This window comes from Brachionichthys hirsutus, chromosome 16, assembly GCF_040956055.1.
Source record: "Brachionichthys hirsutus isolate HB-005 chromosome 16, CSIRO-AGI_Bhir_v1, whole genome shotgun sequence".
NCBI classification, from domain to species: Eukaryota; Metazoa; Chordata; class Actinopteri; order Lophiiformes; family Brachionichthyidae; genus Brachionichthys; species Brachionichthys hirsutus.
Window position 1 is genome coordinate 4,629,365 of NC_090912.1, and position 17,194 is coordinate 4,646,558.

A 17,194-nucleotide genomic window follows, 5' to 3' on the forward strand; every position below is an offset into this window, starting at 1 on the left:
CCGGACTGAAAACCTCCGTGCCTGCGAACTAACACAATAACATCTGCGCTGCCATTCAGAAAACAAAGGCACAAGTCTCCCCGGTTGAAAACTTGTTTTGTGCAAACTTTGAGCATTCTAGTCTTTTAAGTCTTTGTTACCACCTCACTGGGAATATCTCAGTGCAGGAAGAGGTCTTGTTGTCGATGTGCCCTTGAGCTGACGTGATCTCTGAGGCAACATACGGTTCACACAGGTTCCCCTGGAGCCCTCCAGCATGGATCTGGCTGTCCCCCCCTCGGGCTTCCTGCATGTGTGTGTTAGGGTCTACAGTCTCTCGTCTCTTCGGGCTACCTAATCCGGCCATCCATTTTTACTGGGCCCAGTTCAGACTTGGGGTCTGGAGACAGAGAGCTCCATGGGGTTTCGGAACAAGGTTCCACAGCCGGGCAGGAAGAAGTCAGTATGGCGCACGCTTTATTTGCAACCCAGAAGTTCTCTACGACGCTGTCCACCCACGCTTCAAGGGGTCGACCCACAAGCTGGGCTTTACGCTGGGCCTCCTGCATGGCCGGTTCCTGGGGAGGCAGCTTCAGCACAGAGTTCAGCTGCTGGTAGTTCTGCAGGTACAGATTCTCTGGAGGCCCGGCGTGGAGCCAGACGTCTTCTGCAGGGGGATAAGAAACAGGACAAGAGTGGACATGAACCTTTAAAAGATCTTTAACTTTAATCCTACAATTAGGGATAAATCCAAACCTTTTTTTTTCTTTACAATACAGCTATATTGTTGCTCAAAAGCGATTAAAAACAGACCGGTAAGTCAGGCTGTTGCAGATCAACATATTGTTGGACTTGGCCTTTGAGGAAATTGCCGGCAGTAAAATATAATCTTTAACCCTCAAGCTGACAATTAACATCCAATGCCCGGATTCTTAACCAGAGCCCTTACCTTTGCGTAGAGGCTGCTGATCTTTAAAGGTTAAGGGCATGACGAGGAAGTGCGTCTCCGCCACACGCTCCCACTGTTTTAGCACCTGTACCGTCCAGGTGCCGGGCCTCAGGGGCGGCTTCAGTGTGGGTTTGTAATGAGTGTAACTTGCATCCGCGTGCACAGCAATGTCGTAAGATACTGCCACCACCATAGCCGGGTCAATCCATACAACGGTAGCTGTGAGTTCTGGGCCGTACGCCCACTTCTGGATGGCTATTGGTTCACTCAGGGGGCCGATGATTCCGCCAAAGTTCCGAAAGATTCTCTCTTTAGGATCCCACTCTGTGCCAACCTGTCGGGGAGAAAGCCGAAAGGAGTAAGTCTGAAAGAATAATAGTTTATAAAAAAACAACACAGCAAAAACGCTGTTTTTTGATTTTCGATAGGAAAAAGCTCTCTGGGAAGTTGTGTTATGGAGATATCTTGGTTTAAAAAGTTGGACAGGTCACATTCTTTTACGGTAACAGAGAATTCCTTATCATCTTTCAAAATGAGCACGAGATAGGAACGGTTACTCACATCCAAGGTCTTGAGCCTTTCAAACTCCTTCAGGTTTCTCTCAAGGATCACTGTGGACTGAGGAACAGCCCACATCATCAGCGTCTCCCTGTCGTCCGAACCCACAGCCTGGACTTCTTGACTCACAAGGTAGCCTTGGAAACGGTCGTCATAATAGTACAAGTCTACTGATAGAGGGAAGCCCACTGGTTCAAACCTGCACGGAGTGGAAGAGGACACACACACACACAGACTTGAAAATTACTTTAATTCAGCAATAAAAATATGTTGTATATCATTTAAAAAATGTCCTTTACAGACCTGCAGGCCTCCGTGTTGCCATGGATTGTCGCCAGATTCTTGAGGCCCAAGCGGAAGAAGGAAGTGTAAGCAGTTAGCGTCACATCATTGAATGAAGACACGCCGTCCAACGGCTCATACAGGCTCTCCCAATATGCCTTGAGAGCAACGGTACCCGGAGCGTACTGGCCATAGAGAAGAGTGTCCATGATGTCTATGGACTCCTGGCTAACTGCTGATTCAAACTTTCTGGCGAAGAACGTTGGACGGGTCATTGGCTGTGAAATAGGGAGAGCAAAAGTAATGTTAAAACGCCACTGAGCCGAACTGGGAGTCATGAAATACCAGAAACCAGGAAAAATAAACGCTGGCTCACCTGTCTCATCTGGAACCGAACGAGTTCTTGTGGCTTGAAGTTGTTGGGGGAACAGCCACACCAGTCCACGATGTGTTTGTACTGGCATTTACAGCCCAGCTTGCGATTCCAGTTGGTGACCCGCAGGTTGTTGTCGACGTGAGTGTCGCACATGTGGCTGTTTACCAGCACCGTGTGGAAGAAGGACTGGAAAGAACGAGCGCAGACGTCATTCATGCCGTGCATTAAAAACAAGGACGTTTCTGGAAACACACAGCACCAGGAAGTACGAAGGAAACCAAGTAAAACCGGTCCGACAAAGAGCGAGTCAACTCGGCTCCGGTCCAACACCTCTAACGTAAGCCGAGTTTACGAGCTTAAAGCTTTGACGTTATCTTTGGAGCTCGTCATTCCTGACCTGACATCGGAGGACAAGCACGACGGCACAACAAAGCAAACCGTCAGTCCCAACCACAGGAGATAAATACACCCCGTAACGCCTACGTACCTCAGCGGGGAGCAGAGCATATGAATAGTATCGCTTCAGCCCAGACACCAGGGCATCCTGGGAGTTGATGACATACTCCACAAAGCGACGGGTGAGGGCAAACCAATCAGAGCCGCCCGAGATCTCCACACCCTTCGGAATGCTGCGATCTCCCACACGCCACATGTGGTGGTCGCACTCGTGGAAGAGACGATCGAGGCCCTGCTTCTTGACGAACCTTAAGCACAGACAGTTTGAACGGATGCGTGGAGCAATCGTTAAAGGATCACACAAACAATGACTCGGAGAGCGTAAACCTCCACCAAGCAGCACTCCTAATTGGGTCTACACCGTCCACATGGCGATCTGGATCCTCATCAAAAGGTTCTAAATTGTTCTTAGTATCTTTATACACCAACCACAAAAAGTAAAAGTGAATCAAAGTTCATGTGTATTCAATAAAATGGGGTTTTCACTGTTTAATACTTTTTCCTGACATTATTCTGGATCAGATCCAGAATACGTTTTTCATGATAGTATATATCGGAGACATTTATGGCTGTGATTTTTTGGTGAGTGAATTGAATGCATATTTTACAAGATAAGTATAAGTAAATGGGTAAATCCAGATTATATTGCTAACAGACAGACAGACGTTTACTTCCGATGGTTGTGTCTCCCAGCTCACCTGACATTTTCTCTCCCATGAGACTTGAGGAAGTTCTTGTCTTTTTGCTGCGACAGAAAGACTACCAGTTCATCATTGGTCCTGCAGGAGAATGTTCAGGGGAGAGTTTATAAATATATATATATATAGAAAAGAGGAGCGTAGTTCAATAAAGAAATCAGACCAGACTACAAATTCAAATACATGGAGAGAATTCAAATGGAAAATACTCAGCAGATATTTTAGGACTCCAGACATTGTAGCTAAAATGACACCGAATATACCAAGTCTATGCTGGAGAAACTGCGGCACGGATGTGCCTAATCATACACACATATTCTGGTCATGTCCTAAAATACAACATTTTTGGGACGAGGTGTATACTGCCATAAACCGGATCCTCCAGTTTGAAATACCGAGGGATGTGACGGTGGCTGTTCTGGGTATTACTCCACCAGGGCTGCTAGGACGATCTGCAACCTACCTTTTATCCATCCTTTTTACAGCAGCCCTGAAATGCATTACAATTTCATGGATGAAGACAGAGCCACCGTCGCTTAACATTTGGAAAGTAAAACTGAAAGAACTTTACGAAATGGAAAAAATAACTTACTCACTACGACTGCAATTACACACCTTCGTAAAACGATGGCGACCAGCAGAAGGCTTCTTAATGTAAAAACTAACCAAAAGGATAAGGGGTCATGTATACCTGGGTGTGCCGCCACTGTAATTAAGATTTCTTTTTTCATTATATAGGAATTTAACCTAAAAATCTTAATGTGGATATGCTGTCTTACTATGTTATATTATGTATCATGTGGATAAGAATACTGATTTTAAATGCTCTGTTGCTGTTAAAATTGAAATAAAATCTAAGTGGGAAAAAAAAATAAAGAAATCAGACTTCATTTGGAGCTAGAATCCTGGCTGACGTGAAATCAGTAAATTTGCATGATTTGTTACATGGAGGCTTGTCTGCAGGATTCCAACCAATCAGAAATGATTATCCCCACGCTGCTTTATTATGACAAGATGTGGTAAGAACAAAGAGTGTCAGCTTTGGCGTTCAAGACTAATGCAAAGACAATTACCGGTATTTGAACTGGACATGCTGCAGGTTACATTTGACTGGAGTCGGGATTAAATGCTGTGATTACGATGATAAACAGGAATATTTGATTATTCTGGAGTGGATTTGTGAATCTACATAATCTTACTCTGCTGGACCAACCTGATAGGGAAATCTGTGCCGCTTAAATTGATGAAAAAATCCCATTCCCAGTCCGGCATGGAGAGCAGATCCTGCATGCTGCGAAGATAGGCTTTAAGTAAGCTGGCGCCGCCCCAGATGGTGACCATCCGCCAGGGAGTGACTTTTACGTTTGGGTACTGCTGGACGATCTGCAGGACCTCCCGGTGCAAGTAGCTGAACCGCTGGAGGATTCCAAAGCAAAAAAGGATCAACAGTTAAAGGATCAACAGTTAAAGGAGTAAAAAATAGTTCCTGCATCATAAACGTTCCCCCAGATCTGCATGGAGCCGCCTCTATGCCAACAGAGAGGGACTGATCTGAGCGTGACAACCCTACCTACGGGGCCTGGAACCATTTTGATAATATTAGCACTTAGCAGCGGTAAGTCTAGCCTGCTGTTTATGGGATCGTGTCCGCTGGCGGTTGAGTGACAACAGGAGGGTCAACACTCGTACTCATTAAATGAGAATTCCTCAAATATCAGGTTCCTCCTCTCCGCAATTCGCTGTCCACTCTCCTCTGCGTCACTTACAGACAGACACAGAGATCGCGTGTGATGTGATGCGTCATCTTAAGCTCAACATACTTGACATTCAGTTGTGTATTAGCGCAGACACACCCAGAGAAACAATAACAATAGAATGTAATAGAATCAATCATCAGCAGATTCCAGAACAAACAGAGATGAAAGGCGTCGTGCCATTCAAACCTGACCTGCTTCACAACCACACAATCGGGCGTTTCCACGTAGGCAGGACAAACTATCTACGTCTGTGTATCTGTATCTTCCTCATTCCTGCCTGCAGAGCGCTTCCTCTTCTTCATCTTCCCCTGGCAGCGAAGAAGAGATGCACCTGTTTTTCTGCTTAAAACATGCATCACATCTTCCCCGTTCCAGCTGCACGAGAGCAGACATTTCCACCGCTAAGTACCGCTCCTAAGAATAACCGCGCTTTACTCGATCCAGGCTAATCCGATTTGACACTGTGAGAGCCGTGGGATAAGTTGTTCTTTCGTAACGCCCAAGTCACAAACCCGAAAGTGTCTATATGCTCCGGGTTGTCAGCTGGAGTGTAAACAAACTATTCTGGTTTCCTGCAATTTCTTCCAAACTGAAGAACGTGTCGTCTTTTATTTGACTTGTCTGTGTGTTTGCGCTGACGACGGAGAATGCGCTGCATCTTCCCCTTTCGGGGGTGTTTACCTCGTCCACGTGGATGTAGTAGTAGTGGTCATGGTGGTATATGGCTTTGATGAGGCGCCTGAGCTGCCTTGAAGCACGGCCGTGAACCATGAGAACAAACACCACTCTGACAGGGTTCTCCACGTTGGTCAGGTCGTTGTCCAGCTCGACGACGGCCTGGTTCTGATGCGACGTACCTGGAAAAAAAGAGGGTTGACTTTCAAGGACTGATCTGGAGAGTTTTAAAGAACATCTCATATTGGGGAACGTGTATAGGATATTGTTTTCCTCCAACAAAGCTTCCCACCGGAATGCACAAATGGTGTTTTCTTTTTTTTCTAGGGCAACACCTACACTCTACTTAAGTTGCGTACTCGAGTCATATGCACATTTACTGTATGTAAAATCGGATACACGTGTTCGATTGGCTGCAAGTGACATCAAGGGTCCTCACCGGATTTTGTGCAGTATTTAGGAAGAGAGCGTGGCATGAGCAGCCCGGCCTGATGCTGACACACGATGTTGGCGATCTCTTGTCGGCACTGCTGCGTCTCAGCCCGTTCAAGGGCAGACAATGCGTCCTTGCCCACAATATTACACTTCGGCACGCGGTTGGAGGCTTGGAATGCACCGTCCACGCTGCCCAACTCCCACAGCACGGTGCCGGGAGGCGCCTTGTCATCGCCGTCGCTGAGGTTATGGCTGCTGCGCGGATTGGGGAGCAACTCAACACCCAAGGGCACCGGATGCACTATCTGCGACTCCGGGATGAATTTCGCTCTGAAGGAAATATTTCCTTCTTTGATTATTATGCTCGGGGCCCTGCTTGTCGTGCGTATGGCCTGCTTGGCCTTGCCGCTCCATCGACTTCTGTTCCTCTCCGCCAGGAACTTCTGTTTCTCTCTGTTGATGTCCTGGCTGCGGTGATCTGGCAGTTTAGAACGTAATTTTCTCTGAGAAGGCAAGAAAGCAGGAGAGAGAAAAACAGAGGTGTTTTTTGTTTTTTAATCAATCCAGTCTTTTCTTGGAAAACAGCACTGAGAATAGTTGTGATTCACAAAGCAAGAATGGGACGAGGAAAAGAAGCAAACAAGGAAATAAATGATGTTAAATGCTTTTGTTTTTCATTTCCCAACCCGGGTTCGTTTTTTTTTTTTTTTTTTGCTGTGGTTCTGCAGGAAGCAGAATTACGGGTAGATATATAATACACGAAAGATCTAATAGAACATCCTGGGACAGCGTCACATACAGATCCTCCAGATCAGCTGATAAATACGGAGCTCTTTGACACGTTCCCCCAAAAAGTTGCATCACTTTTATGATCGATATATCGGCGACCATTGATAGTGATATATTAGTCGGTTCCCCATTCATGAGATGTTACAAATATGTCAGTGGTCCGGCTGTCGGAGCAGCCTTATTATTCTCTATCTGCTAACTTAAGCTAACGTGACTGCAGCACAACACACTGGGGGGGGGGGCTAAGCGGCTAGCTCTAGAATGAATCCCCAAAACGAAGAAGGATAGGCAGAGGATCGACAGCTCACCTCTGTCTCGTTTTCTTCCAGGCTCCGGAGACTCCACACCACAAGCCCCTGGATCAAAAGGATGGTTAATGCGGCGGCAATCGCTGGTTTATATCGGCAAAGCAGCTTCTGCACTCGGACGCTGGCCACCATCTTTTCGACTGTGAGGAGGAGAAGCAGGGAGCGCGTGCCCGGAACATTCTGAGCAGCGCGCGCACGAGGTGTCGCTCGTCACCGGAGGGTTGTCTCCCAAGATAATAATAAAGTCGTTTTTATTCTCATCTTTTTATTTACTGCACAGCAAGCTGAATAAATGCTTGCTTCTCTGTCTGTTTCCACCACATTCCAGTACGCTTTGTTTGTAGAGCTGCTCCTCTGATGTCCTTTTTCATTTTTCATCTTGTCCTTTCTTTTCATCACATATTTTCTGCAGTTAAAATAGTACATGTAAATCTGTTTCCATTAGCCAATTAGGTATAGAGTTCGTTTAAGATGACCGTGTCCCGACTCCTTTCTGTCTCCCATGTTTCTCTTTCTCTATTTTACTACTGAATGTCAATGTTCATTCATTCATTCTCCGGATCGCTTTGTCCGTTACCGGGTCCACGGGTCATGCTGGAGCCTATCCCAGCAGTCAACGGGGGGAGAGGCTGAGTACACCCGCCAGTTCATCGCAGGGCTGCAGACAGACAATCATTCACACACACACACACACACACCTATGGACAATTTAGTGTAACCAATTCACCGAATTTGCACGTTTTTGGTGGTGGGAGGAAGCCGGAACATGGAAACTCCTTACAGAGAGGCCAGATTCGAACCTGTGACCACCACCGTGCTGCCCTGAATGTCAATGTCTCCCTCTTATCTCATGATCCCATTGCTGCTGCAACTTTTCATTTATCGTCTCAAGATGCTTTGACTTGCACAGTACACATAGACAGTAACCGTGTTACCCCTCTCAAACCCTCTCACGTCTAAGGCCTTTAGCATAGATACTGACGTCCAACCACACTACCCCATTGTTTAATCTTGACAACGAGGTATACGCGATAACAAGCTCCTTCCTCATTCCTCACAACCCTTTCGCTCTTCTTCATAAACGGCTTACATTTTAGAGATCTAACTGAGTGACTGAGCCACTATGGATATGGTTTGTGCTCGGTGACAGGTGAGGCAGGGTTAATTGCGTGTTGCTTTATTGAGATACCTGTGGTTGCAAAATCACTTCTGCCCACGTGAAGAAAAACGCTTCACCTTTCCACCTTTCCTGTTTTGTCACATTGTCAAGAGGATAAGGATTACTTCGTACAAAACTTACCGCAGAGCAAAGAACCAGATGCTTATTGAGAATTAGCTTTGCGGTCACCATTTAGTTTACATACATACAAAAAAAGATATATCTTCTTCCATTTTTCCTCCACTGAAGAGAATGCGTCACATCTGCTTCTCATCCTCACTTGCTGCGGTTGTTTTCCCAATTGAGTCATAAATACATTTTTTTACAGTAATCTTATTTTTCTGTCTTATGTAAGACGGCACTTTATTGGGTTCTATCTCATCTGCATTGCTTCACATTCTACTTGTGTGCCAGTTCTTTCCCTTTCATAGTCCCTACTCCATGTTGTCATTCACTCATCTTTTCTCACATGTAGGCTACCTTGTTTTCCTCTCCGCTCAGTCTCTCGGTGTTTTCTTTGTTGGTTGTCGTCGTATCACAAAGGCCAGCCTGCCCTCCAGTGTTTTTAGCGTCTCTCATGCTGTCTGTTCTTATTCCTGTATCATCTGCTGAACTCTTTACTTTTAATTTGACCTCCCATCTTGGACCGTATGCTGTATGCTATTGTCGTTCTAGACTGCCCTCTGGTTTCAACCGTTGCCTATAAGTTTGACCTTCAAAATAAATCTCTGAGCTGCGGCTTCTCTCTCTTATGTCTGTTGCTGGGTCCTAAATTGCGAAAAGCTCATAAAATCTGACACCTTCCATTTTCGAAACATATTTGTAATGGAGCTCACATCTCTCAGGAGGAGAACTGCAGGTTCATCTCATCTTCACTCGTCTCCCTGAGGAACACCTGCAGCAAACAGCAAATCATGAACATGGCCTCATGAGAGTGCATTGATCTGGATCAGCATCAAAATATAATGGATTGTTCTCTCTCTCTCTCTCTCTCTCACACACACACACACACACACACTCTATGGTTACTTAATTATCATCATTATGCTTTGATGTTATTTACTGGATTTAAAGTATTTTGTGGATTCATAAATAAATCATAAGAAAAAGAAACATTTGAAGTTGCCCTAATCAAAATAATGTAATGCTTGTGAACTCTTTCCTTCGCCGAGGTCTAAAAAAATAATTTTGTCCTTATATTTTATGTTGCCCCCTACATAGTCCAGTGCATATATTGAGCTAATTAATGTTTTATGAGTAATCTCTATAGGCCTACTTAAATTGTGTACCAACTTGTATTCATTATTTATTGCCATGCATTTGTCATCGCCAGCGCCTCATTACAGGAATACAGCGGGTTCTTTATTGTCACCTATATTTAGGAGCACTTTCTGAATAGCAATGCGAGATCGGGGTCACACTCACTCACGATTGGAATGGAACAAGGCATTTACGTCCACAGTCCTAATCTTAGTCCAGATCATTTTAGCCCATTTTTCCCATATAGTTGCTTCCATGAATACTAATGCTGTTTAGACTCTTTGTCTTTATTGAAATCATTGGATGCCCCTCAGTCTCCTGGGTAACTGGAGTCCAGCTCAGGCATCCAGAGCTTTATTGGTCTGGGTGGATTAATTACAGGAGGAAGCAGTTTGTATACTTTCTGAATGGTGCCAGCTGGTTCAGGTGGTGAGAGAGGAGCAGTCTGGATCTTAAAGCAGAGACACAGGTTTCATAAACACTCTTAAACTATGTTCCAATCATTTTACATTTTCAAATAAAAGCAGGAATTCAAGCCAGCTAGAACGCTAAATAAATACTATTCAGAATTGTTAAAAGGAAACAGGTCGGCTCCGGAGTCAGATCTGATACCTTACCGGTTCATAAACTAAAAATGGCAGCACGGTGAAATTGGAATATAGGAGCATCCTGTGAAGCATCCTCTTGGGATTAGTTTATATGCTGTACACTATATAGCACACAGCATGATGGTGGGCCTACGTTACATCACCATCCATATAGCACACACGACAGCAACACAAATGGATTGACTGATTCATTACAAATAAAAAATTGCAAATTCCAACCTGTGGAATAATTTTGTTTACTATTTATGAATGCTGTGTTAATAAATGTTCATCCGACTTAATTATAATAACCTTTTCTTTTTCTTTTTTTTTGGGATGTGCTGCTCATTTATTTGTACCTTAACCAAGTACAAGAAAGCCTTCAGCCAACACGCTCTGGTGGCAGGTTTAGAAGGTTTGCGGGGTTTGCGGGGTTTGCGGGGTTGTAGCATCCTCTGGTGGCTGGGTTACAAGAAGGTTGGCGGGACGTTTCTTGGGGAAAGAACCAACCAAGCCAGAACCAAGTTCCTAGAATAGAGACCATCTTTGTTTTTTGTTTTTGTTTTATATATGAAGAAAAAAAAAACACAGAACCACTGACAAATGCAGTAAGTATACAATAAGTGTACAATAAAGGGACCTAAATTTAAATTAATAGAATTTACAATACGCTGGAAATATTAATTATAACAATGAGAGAAGATGTGAGTGAATAAAACAGCAATATTTTTTCATTGCAGTTTTTGGAACACCGGATATCGCACATCTTGAAACGTAAGAAATCCATTAATTAACTGAAGCCATTAATTAGTCTAGAATGTACTAAGTGTGTGTTGGCCTTAGTGGCCGCTATTCTCGGCCGGTGCCAAATCCATAAAAGCCGAACCGGCAGACAGAGCGACGTCACGGGGCAGACGGGGGGCGTAAAAGCGCACTCGCTCCCAAAACGCGCACTCTGTGCCACGGTGGTCACGCAGAGAGAGAGAGAGAGAGTTTGGAACGACTTGAGGGGCGCGTTCTCCCGTCCGGCTCTGCGAGGGGACGATGAAGACAGACGGCCGAGCAGTAGGATGAGCACGTTTGGTTTGAGTCTGACTCCAGGAAGATTTCTGAGGGGAATTTTGAGCGTTTCCACCGAAGAAATGTCCACAAGTGCAAGTCCGACCATCCCCTCGACACAGCTGACGTCGGATCAACTGACAGTGGTCGTGGTGTCTTGTGAGTAAAACTGTTAATATCATTAAAAAAATTAATAAAATCATATTCTTACTTGATATAATTCAGTGTGTTTGCTCAGATAAGTATTTCGTTGCAAGCCTTTTGAGTTAGTTTTTCATGCTCCACGTGTGGTGACAGTGGATGGATGGCAGCTTTTTGATTGGCACACTGCAAACCCAGTGCTGAATATTATTACAGAATCAGTCTGGCAGGTGTAATTTTTATCACTCTGTGTTGGTTTTTGAAAGTAGGTAAAACTAAAAAAAAAAAAGTATTAAAATAAAGACAGGCAGTCAATCCGATGTTTAAGTTATTAAGTATTATAGTATCAAATTTGTGAAATGTTCTTGATCACGTTGTCCTACAAAGCTGTTCTGAATGACGAAGACTTCATGTCTGCTCGGCTTTTCCTTCTCCACAGTTTCCTCTCTGGTGCTGTTTGTGGTCATCGTGGTGCTGTTGTCCCTGATTTACCGGAAGGACCTCCAGTGCTGCAAACTCTGCTCCTATCAGGGCCCACGTGTTGATCTGGTGAGGCCTTGTGGAACAAAAAGGGGAAAATCGATTTTTGTGTTGCGCTTTTTTCTTCTTTCCCCCCCCCCATGTGACCTCAGATGAAAGTGAGAGAGTGAGAACATGCCTAGTGTCGTCACTTTGTGTTATATTTAATCCAAGGGAGAAGGACTAGAATCAATTTGAGATCCTTGTCAGGAAATTGATTTTCCTCGCTTAACTTAAGCTGCCCTTTGGCGATAACTATATATGAGTGCGTCTTGCTCTAATAGAATTGGAGTATTTGCACAAAGGACACATTAATGGTAGTTCAGCAACAGCGTAATGAAATGATCACCAGTCAGATTTAGACGTTTTACGAATCAACGAAAACCATCCCGTCTCTCTCCACCTATAGCGGCTTGAATACTTGAGAGGCTGCAAGCGACAGTGCAGACGAGGTGTGAAGGAAACGTAAACATGCGCCGCTGTAGTGGATTTTCATTGGTTCCTTCACTCTGCTTCCTCTTCCTGTCACGATTCTCTTCTCTGTGAATCCCAGGAGTGACGTTCAAGCGATATCTTTAGATTGCAGGAACACGAATCAAAACAGGAAGCTCCGCTTTGCTGTGGGTTTAATGGGGGGGGCGGGGCGGGGGAGCTGTAGCGTCCTCCCCCCGTTAAATGAAGTGAGACTTGTGACTGGTACAAACTGGTCCATGTTCATTTGTCGCTACGGTTACTGATAAGATAACGCTGGATGCATTAACTCGCTATCAGGTCAGTGTAATTAGAGTGAAGGAGTCTGCGGCCATATTATCGTTTCTTTTTATGAAGGGATACTTAATATATTAATATGTCAGATATTGATCCTCAACATTTGAGAAACTTGATCAACCAAGGACATAAAACGTCGTCTTTGACTGTGAGACAGAAAGCGAAGACATTCCCTGAGGCAAACGCGTACAAACAATATTCCGTTGTGTTCCTCTGGGACATTTCATGTCTTCAACTTCATAGTCACATACCTTTCCCTGCCGCGGTTTGCACCATGAATAGTGGACAGACCCCACTGTGGGTGCTGCGGACACAAGGGGGACAATGGATCTCCTTTAGGTTCCTGGCGGTGCAAAAAAGGCACACTGCCGCCGGGGTCCCCCCCCCACCCCCACCCCTGACTTCAACGCTGATTTTACACGGTTGTGCTTTTTCACACTAGCTGACTCAAAGCCAAGAGACAAAAGGGCAAGTCTTTTTCTTTTTCTTAACCCTTTCCTGAGGAGATTTCTGGCTTCTAAACGTACAACCAATTGAAGGAAAGTGACCTTTTGACATCACCTTTTTGGAGTCGTCTTCCTGAAACGATGCAAGTGTTTGCGGAAGAGGTCGTTAGACTCTGTCAATCCGAGTGTGAGTGATGTCATCGTTTGGACTGGCCTGGGTAGAGGATAAATGGGACATCAACAAAAACACTCGGGCTTTTACTTCGGAACTATTTTTTTTGCCTGTTAGTCAAGGCAAGTCACTGCAAATGTTGGATTCATGCATTCTCACTTGTCGTAGCGCCGTCCTACATGACATATGTTAAGCAGTACTTGCTACCATTGCAGAGGGAATAGGGAAGCCAAAATACCACACAGTGTGATTTGTTGCCTGGGGACCCTTATGACACAGTAGGGCGCCACATTGTTCGCCACACAAAGGAGACTCATTTACCAAAGCAATTACCTCTTTTTCCTGCCAGCATTTTATTTTTATTTTTTTATTTTTTTATTATTCCTCTGCCACATACAGTGAGTCTCTGTCGTGTCTTCGTTTAAGAGGGGGGTGGGACAAGGAGGAGCCATGAAAATCAGAGCGCGCTCTTCTCATTGATCAGATAATTTACGGTGGTGCTAAACCACCCGGCGGCTACAGCGAGTAAACAAGGCATGACAATCGGCCCATTGAGCTGAAATGAGTTGAGTTCTAACTAACGGCAGCAGCGCAACAAGGAACCAGCATGAAGAACATCTCATCAGAATATATATAAACGGAAATGGTTGAACTAATTAGGCCTCGTTCACGCCGCCGGCGCTCGGATGCGTGTCGTTTCATCAGCAGCCTTAACATCCGATGTGATGGCGATGTGAACGGCCACCTTTCTCCTGCTAAGAACACTCACATCTATGTTTTCTCAGCTATGGTGGTTCTGGTCAGATGTAGCTGCTGCCACAGCAAGGAATGCAGGGCATGTGGTGATGCTTCTGGGGTTTAGCAGCAGACTGGTCGTAGAATGTGTGTCAAATACAGCGATCCCAGGCAAACATGAAATAGATTTGTGTCGCTCTCAACCGCAGCGTGATCACAAGGGCTCTTTATGTTCTAAGTTAAAACAAAATGGATGCGGGTGCATTTTGAAAGAGCTTACAGAGAGACGTGCAAGAAGGTACGAAATGGAGCGACGCCAGTGGAACGGGTTGAAGGCAGCGTAGCTGCAAGGCACGACATTTGAGTAGTGCTACAACAGAGTAGGAAAAAGGAGCGGAGACTCAATGTGCTTTGTTTTTCAGGATGTTCCTTCTCAGTACCACAACAGCAGGCAGACACTGGTGGGATCTCCTTGTCTCGACCGGACTCACATCATGGAGGACAACGTTCAGGTGAGAGAGATCCTTTAAGCTGCGCTGGGATTCGCTCCTCAGATTATCATCACAAGCGGGTCGATTCGTCTCGGAATCGTCTTACTGTCTGTGGCCCCTATTTTCCACAGCTCTGGGTGGGTTTCAGTGATGGGCTTCATTTAGTCTTCCATACACAATGTCTCAGGAAATAACAGCTCCCGCTTCTGTCGTCGCAGGCCGCTCAGCTGTTCTACGTGGGTCTGCCCTCCAGCTACAGCCTGCCCACACTGGAGGCCCCCCCACCGAGGCTCCCCTCCTATGAAAGTGTTCGAAAGAAGGACCGCCAGAGGCAGATCCACATGATGATTGCAGATCGCTTCGGCCTCAATGGACCTATTGAAGCCGAGGTAGGCTAAAATTAGCCACCAGGGCCGTGTCGCGGAGCTCGATGTTCACTAATGCTCTGACAATGAAGTGCTTCAAGGTGTCAGGATATTGACTCCTATTATATATAGGAAATATAAACTCCTCTTGTTACGGAAACCCCCCTCATGTTCACAGTGAATAGAGATCATAAGAAGAGGGTTCTCTATTATAACCACGCTCTCCTAGGATATATGAGCTTGTTGGAAGACTTAGACTGCGTTCAGAGCACAGTGAACAGGATGTCTTATCAGCTTGTCTATTGCTCACTGCTGAATTGTGCCGGCCACGCCATTTCAAGGTTTGGCCGTGTTGATCTGGCTTTTGACTCCCACAACGCTTGAGCAAACAAGGTAATGAGAAAAGGGCTCATCAAACATAATTACAGTCTGCGTCCTGAGCGCAAACAGCGCCTGGGAATGCAGCTTTGTGCTCCCGTCTTCCATTTTTCCCCCTTAAATAAACAGTTCCTAGCATGGCTGCCCATCTCCCGCTCTCTATTTTTCTCTTTCTACACACAAAGACACTCCCCCTTGCCTTCGAGAAGACCCATCAATATTCACTAAATAGTCACCCTCCCCCGTTCAACTCTCAGCCCCAGACTCGAGGTACCTGTGTCTGAGCCGTGGACGGAGGTCACACTTTGTCGTCTGTTGTGTGACTTCTGTGCAGAGCAGAGGATTGCAGGGTTGTTCCTGTCGCTTGAGCGTTCTCAAGCAATTAAACTATAAAATGACCCAGTCAGGGAGTGTAAATCTGGGACAGCAAATATCTTCCTGGTGTTTGCTGTAGAGAGAGAGAGAGAGAGAGAGAGAGAGACTGATGTAATATAAATATCAACATGTAATTTTTTTAATGATGTTTCAAGCAGATGTTTCAAGTAAACCTACAACAAAATGGATTCCAATTATTCTAAAATGATTGATTCGTGAAGTTCTTTGCTGTGTTGTATGCCACACTATTATAAGATGAAATATCACCCTTTCACCCCAAAGCTTTTTCTTTTATTAAATACAGATAGTAAAAACAGATTAGCAACTGAGTGTATTTTACAAATCTGTTTTAAAATGTGCCTGTTTTGCCCCCCCCCCCCATTCAGTCTCCTCCCACATATGAAGAGTGCATCCGTCAGTCCGTGGAGCTGCCGTACAACATCCTCTCACCTGATGTGGGCATCTCCCTTCCTGCCACCATCCACACCCACACAGAGACTGAAACACCTCACAGGGCTGTTTTACCTGTGTGATGCTGATCAAAAGCTCCAGCTGACCACGAATGAATGATGGTAGACGGCCTCATATCAATGAACATGAGAGCGTCGGATGCATCCTTCACATTTCAGCTGATTTGAATAACTCAATGGTAAAACTGAGAGACGGGTGATAATTCAGGAGCCAAAGATCGGCTGCAGCCCCCAGGGAAGGGAAAGGAAGGGAAGGGATGGGGGGGGGGGGCAGCAGCTGTGGACATTTGAATGTTAAAAATACTAGTGACAGTGGCTGACATGAACATTTACTGAGGTGGCCACTACCTGATTCGTCAGTAAAGACTTGGTTTGGTTTTTACTCTGCTGATCCTGAGCCAGATGCTTCGTTGTCTCATTTGTAATATCATCAGAGATAGTTCTGCACACGGCTGACGCCGTGTCGTTACGCTACGTGCTGTGGGTTCAGCCCGGGGAGAGGGAGAATGTTCAAAGGTGAAAAGGAGAGCACCTTCTGTGAAGTTGTAATAATAACACTATGAATGTGTATATTTTTTACTTTGATTTGTTTGTGTTAAAGGAGAACGAAACAGGGTTTCTCATATTCTCATTCCATGCTTGATCATGTTTATTGCTGTTTTGTCCTTCGAGTGAACGCCAAATGAAAACAATGGAGAGTGTCTTGTTTTTTCCTATTATTTTATTCTTGATCCTGATTATTTTAAGCAATGTACACATGTCATTTGATGTACTGTATTTATTAAAGAAAATGATTTATGAATGTGTCATTGTTCCCCTTAAACAAATGTAGTAAAAAATAATTATATTGCTCTGTTGGACTACTATAATCATACAATAGAACATTATGGGTGTATGATTTACACACATGTGAAGGTTATTATTCACAAGTCATAATATAATTACCCTATAAAGATCAGTAGTTACAGGCTTTTCCAACTAGTTTCTCATTGGCTGCTTTTTTTTTA

The 17,194-nt window shown here is 44.9% G+C and overlaps 1 protein-coding gene across 2 annotated transcripts; it reads right to left on the minus strand.

Annotated features, from left to right (window-relative positions):
- Positions 1–329: 329 nt before the first annotated feature.
- xylt2 (xylosyltransferase II) lies at positions 330–7,394 on the minus strand. 2 transcript variants are annotated; one of them, XM_068750021.1, is made up of 12 exons: positions 7,263–7,394; positions 6,542–6,668; positions 6,170–6,466; positions 5,737–5,912; positions 4,512–4,714; positions 3,299–3,379; positions 2,632–2,848; positions 2,145–2,330; positions 1,790–2,046; positions 1,490–1,685; positions 929–1,262; positions 330–646 (listed from the first exon to the last, which is right to left on the minus strand). In XM_068750021.1, the coding sequence occupies exons 1-12, from the start codon at positions 7,392–7,394 to the stop codon at positions 330–332; spliced, it is 2,523 nt and encodes an 840-aa protein (XP_068606122.1). The 2 variants fall into 2 exon arrangements, with proteins under 2 accessions (XP_068606122.1, XP_068606121.1); XM_068750020.1 differs by having other exon boundaries at positions 6,170–6,668.
- Between the last annotated feature and the right edge of the window lie 9,800 nt (positions 7,395–17,194).

Excerpts from the sequence above, each read along its gene's own strand:
- xylt2 (XM_068750020.1), bottom strand. The coding sequence starts at position 7,394 with ATGGTGGCCAGCGTCCGAGTGCAGAAGCTGCTTTGCCGATATAAACCA. Across the intron at positions 5,913-6,169 it reads TAAATACTGCACAAAATCCG|GTACGTCGCATCAGAACCAG; the intron begins GTGAGGACCCTT and ends CTTTTTTTCCAG. Across the intron at positions 1,686-1,789 it reads GGCAACACGGAGGCCTGCAG|GTTTGAACCAGTGGGCTTCC; the intron begins GTCTGTAAAGGA and ends CACTCCGTGCAG.